Source organism: Pinus tabuliformis, chromosome 3_1 (genome assembly GCF_031772625.1).
Source record: "Pinus tabuliformis cultivar Carrire ecotype Pingquan chromosome 3_1, CPIR1, whole genome shotgun sequence".
Taxonomy (NCBI): Eukaryota; Viridiplantae; Streptophyta; class Pinopsida; order Pinales; family Pinaceae; genus Pinus; species Pinus tabuliformis.
Window position 1 is genome coordinate 804,230,602 of NC_142301.1, and position 12,032 is coordinate 804,242,633.

The window sequence follows — 12,032 nt, forward strand, 5'->3', positions numbered from 1 at the left end:
TCGAGCGTTGACCAGGTATTAGTTCTTCAGTTGACCGTAAATTTTCAGTGTTTGAGCAATTTTAACCAAAGTTTATCCCTGGCGATATCGGTGTAAGAAACTTATAACCAAACTTGTGAATTCAAGGTCTTATTACAAGCTTCACGTGCCCTGATGTTATTTCAACCGGGACAAGTAATTTTATCGTAAGTTTTTCAAAACAAATGTTTTGCGCAAGCGAGCTGCCATCTGCTATTTCTTCTGGGCACCTGTCACCTCTTCTACACTCCTGTCTCCTCTCATTGATAACTCCCTGGCAGCACATGTCGCTGAATGGCCGCTGCATGTAGTCTCATCTATTGCAGAAAATTGAACAATGCGACAGTATTGCTCACGCTACAGTCTTTCGACAGTGGAGTTCCCACCCAGGTATAGTGCAGTGTATTTCAGGCACCGCCTTGATACCTTACCTGCAGGTTAGAACAAGAAGGATTTATTGAGAATGATGAGGAGTCGAGAAATGGCAGACGTCAGGTAAGGTTTCGGGGCAGTTCGCTTGAATAAAGCAAGCCAGGGCTATAATGATGGAAAGGCAGCATGACAGAACGCATGATTCTTCTTTAGATTCTATCGTTGATGAACCAGGTGGTGAAGATCCAGAGCGTGAGTGAAGGAGGTCTTGTCTATTCTCTTTGGCCAGTAAGGAGGGACAGGCGGGGGAAAGCATTTCACCAACTTCGCATACTCAAGTGGCAATTGGATTCAGGGCAGAATGTTTCCACATTTCATATAGAAAGAATTGCAGCGACGGTCTTGAAATGGAATGGGCCTTGGAGGCTCACCTTTTTAGTCGAAGGTGCGAGGCAAATGGCCACCAGGGATGAGATTTCACCTTTGCCCAGACCATGTCTCCTCACGAAATTTTGAGGTCTTTCCCTCCTTCAGAGCAATAATTTTCTTCAGAATCCTGCCCTCTTTGACTGCAGAAGCCTAACTTTCATGGACTTGTTAGTGAATAATCTTCAGGGTCCGATACCAGTCGGTCTGGCTTCTCTGGATCACATAATGGAATTAGGAATATCTAGAAATTCCTTGACGGGTAATCTCGATGGGAGATTTCTGGCCAATTGGACGAATTTGGTGTCGCTTCAGCTGCAAAACAACTTAATCTCAGGGAGCATACCTCCGGAAGTGGGGATGTTGAAGAGACTCGAACTCCTATTCCTCTTTCACAATTCCTTTGAGGGGCACATTCCGGCAGAGATAGGGAACTGTTCCAACTTGCAGAAGCTTGACATTTCACATAATTCTTTAACCGGACTGATTCCTGCCGAGCTCGGAAAGTTAACATCTCTCGTCATACTGAATCTCTTTGAAAATGGCTTGACGGGAAGAATTCCAGAGGAACTCAAAGAATTGAAGGCACTGACAATGCTAGACATTTCCGGCAATAATCTGATGGGATCCATACCGGAGGGCATATTCCGGCTTCCTAATTTGAGCCTTCTTTATCTGCATAACAACAATTTATCTGGAACAATCTCTGGCAGTTTTGGAAAATACAGTAATTTGACAAAGGTAAGCCTATCCAACAACAGTCTCACCGGAAACCTTCCTCCGCAGATGGTAAAGACTAATTTCATATTGTGTTTGGTGGCAAGAAGTTGAGAGGCGGTGGTAGCCAGCTACTTGAGAGGTGGCAGACGGTGGTAGCCAGCTACCTGAGAGGTGAGAGGTGGCAGCTATATAGTAAACTTTGCATAAAACGCCAATAGTTATAGTAAACTTTGCATAAAATGCCAATAGTTAGTTGTCACCACAATTTTCCACACTTTGGATAAAATATAACTTGTCACCACATTTCTACATTGGTATAAGCGAAGCTTGCAATAAGAGGTCCTTTCTTGCCCGCTTTGGGGAAAACAAGAACTGCACTTGTCTTCCACAATCGAAGTGCACTGAGCTCGGCGTCTCTCGACATCTCTGTTCTTCTTCCCTCCACACTTCTGCATGCAGACTGTTCTTCACCACCCAAGCTCTGGCTCTCAAGCATTTTGACCCCTCCAGAAACCCTAGATTTATTCTCTGCATCAACCTCGTTTGCGGACTGGTGGTGTTTGAGGACAACAAAATCTTTGCGGATAGGGAGGATCCATTTCATAAGAGGAGATCTATGTGTTTGCAGACAACAAAAGCTTGGCGGATATGTAGATCCATTTCATAAGCAGGATCCAAGCCAGATGAAGAGTCTCATCTTGGAGCTAAAGTCCGAAGATCTAGAAGGGGCAACCACTTGGCTGATGTTGGAGCTAAAGGCCGAAGATCTAGAAGGCGCTGCTGCATGCAAGAGCCACTTGGTTCCACATGGTTTTTTTGGGTTTAATTTAGCCTGGCTGGCTTTCTTGGCTTTCCTGTAACCTGCTTTACTGAAATCAGAAAGCGCGGCTACACGTATTAAGGTCCTGCCCCTTTTGGGAAAGCAGATGGGCTGAAGCACCCTGATTTCACCGCGTATGAATCTTTGGGGAAAACAAGAACTGCACTTGTCTTCCACAATCGAAGTGCACTGAGCTCGGCGTCTCTCCGCATCTCTGTTCTTCTTCCCTCCACACTTTTGCATGCAGACTATTCTTCACCACCCAAGCTCTGGCTCTCAAGCATTTTGACCCCTCCAGAAACCCTAGATTTATTCTCTGCATCAACCTCGTTTGCAGACTAGTGGTGTTTGCAGAGAATAAAATCTTTGCAGATAGGGAGGATCCATTTCATAAGAGGAGATCTATGTGTTTGCAGACAACAAAAGCTTGGTGGATATGCAGATCCATTTCATAAGCAGGATCCGAGCCAGATGAAGAGTCTCATCTTGGAGCTGAAGTCCGAAGATCTAGAAGGGGCAACCACTTGGCTAATGTTGGAGCTGAAGGCCGAAGATCTAGAAGGCGCTGCTGCATGCAAGAGCCACTTGGTTCCACATGGTTTTTTTGGGTTTAATTTAACTTTATTTATTACTTTATTACTTTTATCTTTTATTTTTAATCAAAGTTTTTATTTTTAATTTAATAAAAAATATAATTAACCATTTCACCATGATTGTTCAGTGAACACGATTTTGACTTGTCGCTGGACTTTAACAACAACCACAACGATTCATGTCCTATGTTGTGACAACTGCATTTTCAGTATCATTTTCTGAATGTTCCTTCATTTTCTTGGCAGAGGCCGGTTATTGATGTTGAGGCAGTAACAAAAGGGAGTCGATCCCATACCTTTTATATTTCTTTACCAAAAATCCGTAAGATTTTATGGAGATGTTTAATTAACTGAAGGACAGTAGAAACTCTACTGTTCGCTTTCACTTTGTTTGCCATCTCAAATCACCCTGTCCAACTTTCGGTTGTGGCCGCTGGGTTTTACTGATATAAATTCCATTATTGATGGCTGGGTTTCTTCCATCAATTCCTTCATTCATGTATTGTACATTCTATTGTAGAGTCTTTTCAGAGATTTTGATTACAGAATGGCGCCTGTTTCATTGCCCCCGGGTTTCAGGTTCCATCCCAGTGATGAGGAGCTTGTGAGTTATTATTTGAAGAGAAAAGTTCATGGACGTAAGATAGAATTGTACATTATCCCAGAAGTTGATTTGTATAAGTTTGAACCTAGCAAATTAGAATTCCAAGACATAGCTATTTCAATTTCATATTTGGGTCCCTTAATATTTTGCATAGTTAGCTCCTGAATATTGCCCTGAGATTAATGCACCCTTGTTTCTTCCTCATGGAAATTGTGTGCACTGCGCGCACTATGCTTTGGCTCAGCCAGTGTCTTAAACTTATTCTTCTGTGTTTATGGAATTCTTGCTCAGGTCTCAGTTTGCATGTATATGATAGACTTTCTTGAAATTAGCTTCAACAGAGCCATATCTGGAAGCCCACAAATGTTTTAAGTTCATTTGTGAAATTAGTCTGGGTGCAGGCTCTTTGAGGTGTCGAAGCGCTGATTTTGATGCCGCGGTGGCTATAGACTCGGAAATTATTCCATGATTTGAAGATGCTAAAGTTTTCTTCTTTTAATGCATTTCAGTTTGATTCTTGTGAGGATGTAGAAACTCTAGCCATGCATGTCTAAGTATGAGCTAATTTAGACTGTGGATGCCTCATTAAAGCAGAGTCATTTGGCCCACTATCAGTGAGAGTCAGTTTTAACATACTATAAATGTAGCTTCCAAAACTTTATTTCTTGGATCAGAAATAGTCATCTGATGAAAATTATAGAGTCCAATTTTGGTATAAAAGCCTTAGATATCCATTAACCATCTTATTATTGATGTTTGGTGTCTGAGTTTAGCGTGAAAATCAACTATTAGCTGGATTAGTGCGGGATAGAAGCACTTGAAAATATGAGCTACGAAATGTAGGTTGAGGTTGGGATGCGTGCAAATTGTTTATTTGAAAAACGCATGATATTAATAGAAAAGCTGATATAATGTCGGATGTCCCATTTCCCTTGCCAAATACATGTGAACCTGGAATTAGAATATGGATGATGTTTATGACAACTTTTACAAATATCCTGTATAGCAATTTAGTCTAGTTTAAGGCGTGGACAGTAGTTTTAGATGTAACAAGAGTTATACTTCAAAATCTGACTCGTTTTTCATGCCTGTTGCAGATAAGTCTTTCCTGCCTAACAGAGATTTAGAATGGTGCTTTTTCAGTCCACGTGATAAGAAGTATCCCAATGGAACACGCACAAATAGGGCCACTAAAGCTAGTTATTGGAAAGCTACAGGAAAGGACAAGAAAATCAGCTCGAAGTCATCTATGATTGGAACAAAGAAGACCCTAGTCTTCTATGGTGGGCGTGCACCGCAGGGAAGAAGAACAGATTGGGTGATGCATGAATATCGTCTAGATGAGACACAATGTGAAGCGGCAGCTGGTGTTCAGGTATCCTGATTGAATTGGATTAAGTTTTCTTTGCCCATTTATAAAACTAGAGAATGGGGTTAAATAAACTTTAAAGCATAAATCATAGTCTCTCTATTATTTGTATACTCTTTGAATCAGAATTTTCAGTAGCCTTTCCTGCTGGATTTTAAAAATATTAAGAATAATTCTATTTACTTGTAGAAACAGAGTGTTTGAGAAGAGTATGGAATATTTTTCTTATTTTAAGCTGGAGGTTGGAATCCCTCCTTGCTCACACTTAGGCACAATGATTTTGACTGAGATTCCAAGCAACTGTCATTACCAAGATTTTTTTTTTTGGGTCTTTTATTCTTCAACAATTATCATAGCCTTGATTTGTCACTGATCTGTTTAATATTATTTTCTCTTATCAATGTGCCAAGCTAAGAGATTTATCTGTGCATTATGTGGTTTTCAGTGACCAACAGTGTTTATAGGCTTTGTTCTCAAGTTTTCATCCTTCTGCCTAAGCTATATCTTGCAATTAATTTATGCTATCATATCCCCAGTATTCTTCTGAATTAGTTATATCAAATAATTAACGATATTCTTATGCCATTTATCAAGGTACTCAACTGCGAAAATTTCATTTTGTTGTCTGCTTCAATTATTGTTAGAGTAATTCCTTGATGCAACCCTTGATGATGATTTTCTTTACTTTTACAGGATGCTTTTGTTTTATGCCGTGTTTTCAAGAAAAATGGAATAGAGCCAAGGATTGGAAGCTCGAATGAACCACCAATACAGAGGAATGCTTTTCCTTCAGTAATGAATAGTTCCTTTTCTGATAAGATGACCAAACCTGATGCTGTTGAAGATCTGTCAGACAAAAGCTACCCACAAGTGAACCAGGAAAAGGCCGACATCCAGGCAGATACTACATTGCGATCAGAAACTTCATTTGAGAGACTGCATGATATAACTGATAACAGTGCTACTCTTAATCAGTGGCTGGAGTTTCTACTGGATGACTCCAGCCCAAGTTACATTTTGGCATCCCCTGCCAATGCCAGAAATGATTTAAAGGTGTGTACTACTGTAGACTCTTGTGATGATTACCTGGCATTAGTAAAGCTTTCCTACTTATGGTAATCTACAAATTTGATCTGTAAAGTAAGGTTTACTATCTAGTAATGTCAATATATAATTGTTTTCCAGGTCAGTTCTATGATTGGGGGTGCAAGATTGGAGCAGGAATCTCTTTGGCCAATGTTTAAAATAGATAATTTTTCACAAGGCGTAGCTGATTTAAGCTTCAACCAATTCACATCTCAGATTGAACCTATGTTGAGTCATACAACTGATGCCTGCTTTGAAGAGGAAGATGTTTTAGACGAAATACTAAAGGTTGCACAGGCAGCTCAGAATGAGGATACTCATAACGAACATCCTTTCCTTATGGCCAAGTTATCTGGTAATTTGGTTGGAGATTCTCTCCAATTTGATAATATGTACAATTTATGGGGAAACTAAATAATCATGGAGTTATTATAAAATCAAAGATAGTGAAGGAGCTGGATAGATTAGCTTGTACAGACAGTCGTGGATTTCAGGAATGTTCTCGGGATTTACCATGGAATGGATGTGAGTAGGTTTTGCACATCCATATTTAAACAGAGCTCAAAGACACTGGATCAACGAATTTGCAAAGGAAAATGAGTACTTTTATTGGTGGCAGGTTAAATGTTCATAGGTCATATATGCTTGCCGATTGTTGTTATTGTAAGATAGTAGTATGCTAATCAGAAATTTTTAAATGTGTCATATAGTTTGGAACTAAAATTCTAGAACTGATTAACAGTGGATTTTTCAATTTTTCTTTATTGTATGCAGGGTAGCTGGTCCAGTATCTCAGAACTTCATTTATGAACAGATGTTTTGGTGTATTAAATTGCCACCACAGTTATTCTGGTGATTTTGGCAGTTTATTGTGGATTGACAACAGCTAGCCCTGAAGTAACATGTACCATATCCATTTGTATGAAAAAGAGACCCAGTAAGTCTCTTTTATCATTTTCCCCCAAAGTTTACAAGATGATTTTTTCCCGAAAGTTTACAAGATGATTTTTTCCAGTAAGTCTTCCTTGCCATGGATGTTATGGTCCGGGGCGAGCATGATTGGCGGGCTCGATAATCTTCAATTCCCCGGGATTGATTGAAGCCAATCTGCCAATCTAACTATGCAGAGGTAGGGTCGTTGAAGCTCTAGCCTCAAGCTATGAAAATAGAATCTAAGAATGGCTACCCAGGTTTAGCATGGGATTCTAGAAGGTCACGTGAGCTGCATGCCAGCTTTACGTGTCCATCTCATAACTCAAGCCGTCATTGTGCTGTCTAGCACTTCCATAATTATAACGAATGACTCTTTATTCTGTGTTTAGTGTTTGATGGTGCTTTTGTTTTTTTTAAGGTTACAACTCCAACACATTCATGGTGAAAGCGTTAATTATAACGAATGGCTCTTTATTCCGTGTTTAGTGTTTGATCGTGCTGTTGTTTTTTTAAGGTTACAACTCCAACGCATTCATGGTGAACGCGTTTGTTCTTTTTAAGGTTACAACTCTAACGCATTCATGGTGAACGCGTTTGGTAATTTTCATGGTGAAAGGTTTATGTGGAATGAATCATTCATGGTGAACGCATTTGGTAATTTTCAGAACTTGAGTGGATATTAAATTATTAAAATATCATTTTTTTCAAGTTTGAAAATGGCCAATATAGATCTTATCAAATGCTCTGAATCTTCAATGTCTATACGATTATTTTACTTGATTTTTCTGGAAATTAAAAATATTTGTGCTATTGTTTACGTTCACCTGGTGTGAGATTGGACTTGTTAAAGCAGTTAACATATAACCAACTACTCAGCAAGCTTGCTCCCATGGACAGTTGTGTAAATAGTTTTAATCCATTACCAATCAGTCTCATACAGGCGTACTGCGCTTATAAAGTAATCTCTTATAGGCAGGGACTGCCGCTACGCAGTTGCCCTTGTTAATATACAATTGATTCTAATAATAAAAATTGCTAAAACTTTGGACCAAATTGTCACTCACCCCAAGTAATTGTGATTTTGATGAGCGAAAATAGTGACCAATACCATTAGGTAAACTAAGAATAAACCATGTGGCTGATCTAGGATGGAAACCTTGAAAACATGTGTTAATTTATAGGGAAAAAATAAAGAAAGAAACATACACCATACATTCAACTAAAGTGATATAAGAACACTTGTTCATCTATTCCAATTTCATAATTTTCAAGAATACCCCGTGAGACTCGACGTCCCTTTTCCGTGACAATCTCAATAATTATATTTAATACCATATAATAAATATCATTAAATTCACATATACTTCGCAATAAACATCATTACATTTATATCAATTCCCATATAGTGAACGAGAAACATTATTAAATTTTTTTAACAATTTCTCCCTGCATATTAATATTATTCGTGTTTTAACAAATTCTCCTTTGCATATACTCGCTAATCCGCAATGGATTTTTTTTTAATTAATAATAAATCACTTCTTTGTTAGGGGCAATATTAAAATTTATTTCATTTAAAAATATAAAAATGATAAATCGAAAAAGAAAAGTTTTGGGAAAATATATATTTTTTAGAATAGCTTTAGATTTATAAATTATGAACGATCAGCCCCACGGGGTAGGCGAGTTGGTAATCACAATGCGGTGAAGTTCATTAGAAAGGCGGGCTCTGTACTGAAGGTCATGAGTTCAAATCCTCCGGACTAGCCCAGAGCTGTGGAGAGGGTCGGGCGCAGTTCCCAAGGGTTATAGTGGTAATGGTCAGAATCGGCCGGGCACAGTTCCCAAGGGTTATAGTGGTAACGGTCAGAATTGACCCCGTCCCAAGGGTTATAGTGGTAACAGTCAGAATAGGCAGGGCGCAGTTCCCAAGGGTTATAGTGGTAACGGTCAGACTCGACCCCGTATTACGCAAGTTGCGAGGCTGCTCCAGTGGCCAATTCCTTTGTAATAAAAATAAATAAATTATGAACGATCTATTTTCATTAAGACATGGCCTTTAATGTTATATAGATAAACCATAAATAATAAATCACGTAATATTGAAATTCACTTCATTTAAAAGTATAAAAATTAAAAATTAAAAAAGAAAAGCTTTTGGAAAAAGATATATTTTTTTTTAGAATTGCTTTAGACTTATAAATTATGAATGATTTATTTTTATTAAGACATGGTTTTTAATGTCATATAGATAAACCATAGTTTGAAAATAATGCATGATAGCTTTTGAAAACTTAAAGTGCATCTTTGACTTACAACGGTAAGGTGCTTCTTTTCTGTAATTAATTAAAGCACGTGTTTATTTTATTGAGTTGGAGACCCTAGGCTTATCATTATTTTTGGAATGTTGGTTGAGTGCATGTTTGTGTTTATTGACCAATATAGATTCATCTTAAGTACTAATCTAATATGAGTCTCATTTGAAGTACTAATCTAATATGAGTCGAGAGAGATTACCAACCAAGATAGATTCATCTTAAGTACTAGATTTATTTTTCATTATTTACATTGTATTTTTGAATGCTAAATAGAGTATATATAGGAGCAGATAAAAAATTTAACCATAAAAACTTAATTTTTTTTTCTATATATAAATATATATGAAGTTGATATCGACATAAATTAGTTAACATAGATATTCAAATAGTTTATTTAAATCTCTTGTTGAAATATTTTTGAAAAATATAAGATTTAAACATCTGATTCACACACTTTTTTATTCTAATTACTTTACATTATATATATATTTTTAATTATAGCCCACATTATTTTTCGATTTAGAACATAATTTTTATTTTTTGTTTTTATTTTAAAGGGGTATGGACAGACAGACAAACTTACACATCCCCTCATATTGGGTTGTAGAATGATCCTCTCGACTCAATGATTAACCTCTCATCTTTCATAAGCTTTATAATAAATCCTATGCACACTTAGATCCTAGGCCCTCAGCCTCATGTTTCTTTGTATTTCAAACGCCTGGCAAAGAGCAGATGTATGTTCAACACTGTGAAGCGGAGCTGATAAGTGAAGAGTGTGAGTAAGTGGAGCTTACTGGTAGGGGTGGTGATACGGCATATAAGGGAGATAAAACGAAGTGATGGGTCAGTATGGGTCGGTATCAGTGGATGCATGGTACTAGAAATATTCGACATGTTATGAAGTTGTTATGAAATCAGGGAGAACATTAAGCACTTACCACAATATTAAAAGGTAATATGTCAACAAAAAGATCTTTGGTACATAAATTACAACAAAAGAAGGGGGCATGCATTCTCTCTTATACAACATTTGCCTTTGTTGAATAGTCTTCTTCTCCACTGCCTTTCCTTTTTCAAATTTGTTGGCTTTGTTGACTGCAAGGGAGTTGAGTCTCTAGTCCAAGGGCAAAGTCGAGCTTTAATTTGTGCATGGATTTCATGAAACTAGTTAACTTAGTAGTATTAACAAGTGATTTTTTACCTCCATAATTGGGTTATCATGGTAAATATAATTGGTATTAACAAGCCAACTTTTAACTCCATAACTGGCTTATCAAGGTAAATATCTTATTCTCTGTTTGATTGATGGTTGGGTTATATTTGTAATGTGTTGTAGACAATGGCCTTTCTTAAAGAATCAAGAAAGCGGGCTTCATTATTTCAATCGAATGCCTACAAAAACCAAATTCTCAGAGCTCTATTCCTTTCCTGCAAAAGGACAAATTCTTTGTTAGGCCAATAGGTGATTTTGTTCCCTCTAATTCTTCTCCAGACCTTTCTGGCACCCTTGAGTAATGTTGGATTTCTTCTTGGTTACATGTTTGTGAAGGGATATTCATTGCCTCAACATGCTCATCAAAGTTTCTGGTTTTACTACTCAACCATGTTTCCAAGATTCCTCAGTGCATGGAATTTGGGAGTTATAACCAACAGGATGAATCCCATTGAAATTGTATCTAGGATCTTGAACTAACCTAAGGTTGCCCTAAAAGTATTCTTTTGTTTTGTCTCGAAATCTGCCACCTAGGATCTTCGGGAATCTTACCACACTCATCATCCTCATCATCACTCCTACAAAAGGCGGATGTCATAAATGCATCTAGGGAGTCTCCAAAATGTTCCTAACAATCATCATTCAAAAAATTATGGTTGCCATCCATTTCTGCAATAATCAAGATTCCAAACATTTGTTTTTTAAAAGTCAGTGGAAAAATAATAACATGTGCAATTTTAGACAATTCATTCTATTTAGGGAGATGACCTAAAGAGATTGTGGAGCATGAGAGAAAAACACTAGAGTATATTTAGCTATAATAGCAATAGTTCATGGACAATATTTATTTTTATTGCTCTTAAACAAAGTATGTGCTTATTTTTCATGAAAAAATTAAGTCTAATAATTTCCTTTTTGTTGTTGGAGTGAGTAGGAATTGATTTATCTTTTTAGTATAAGGTTGGGAAACGTACATGTAAGACCGATGTGAAATATGTTAAATGTTTATTTCTGGCAATTTAGTATCAACTACTATATTGCAATGTCCCACATCACATTTGTCAGTTTGATTTCATTATTGTTGAAGTCAACAAGCTTATCAAATATGGATGTGCATGCAAGTTAAGTGTGAGAGCAGGTGTGGCGAATTTCCTTAAGTTTACCAAGGATTCCTTTATACACATAGTTTTGAACATATACAAGTAAATATCTAGAGGTAAAAGCAGATAACTCGACGAGGGGGATTCTCACCCTATGGGATCCTCAAAAACTTGGAATCCTGGATGCTGAAGCTTCTAGGAATTATATATCGATGGTGATTCAACCTTTGGGGGATAAGGAGATTTACATGATCACTAATGTCTATGGTCCTCAAAAACTAGAAGACAAACTAAAGCTGAATCTCACATCCCTAGAGGAACTGAGGGAGAGACATCCTGATATGCCCTGGATTCTGGCAAGGGATTTCAATATGATCAGATCTCTTATAGAGAAAAAAGGAGGTACAAGAAAACTAGGCGAGGACTCCATTGCCTTCCAGAACTTCATGAATAACAT

General features: G+C 37.5%; 1 protein-coding gene across 1 annotated transcript; it reads left to right on the forward strand.

The window, feature by feature from the left end:
* The first annotated feature begins 3,481 nt into the window (after positions 1-3,481).
* On the forward strand, positions 3,482-6,634 carry LOC149189898 (NAC domain-containing protein 54-like). Its single transcript, XM_089413316.1, has 4 exons — positions 3,482-3,649; positions 4,647-4,928; positions 5,616-5,975; positions 6,108-6,634. The coding sequence occupies exons 1-4, from the start codon at positions 3,497-3,499 to the stop codon at positions 6,420-6,422; spliced, it is 1,110 nt and encodes a 369-aa protein (XP_089269442.1). The 5' UTR covers positions 3,482-3,496; the 3' UTR covers positions 6,423-6,634.
* Positions 6,635-12,032: the final 5,398 nt, after the last annotated feature.

Bases quoted from the DNA above. Each gene is read 5' to 3' on its own strand.
- LOC149189898 (XM_089413316.1), top strand. From the start codon at position 3,497: ATGGCGCCTGTTTCATTGCCCCCGGGTTTCAGGTTCCATCCCAGTGAT. The intron at 3,650-4,646 runs GAATTCCAAGAC...TTCATGCCTGTT, and splicing joins AGTTTGAACCTAGCAAATTA to GCAGATAAGTCTTTCCTGCC. The intron at 4,929-5,615 runs GTATCCTGATTG...TTACTTTTACAG, and splicing joins AAGCGGCAGCTGGTGTTCAG to GATGCTTTTGTTTTATGCCG.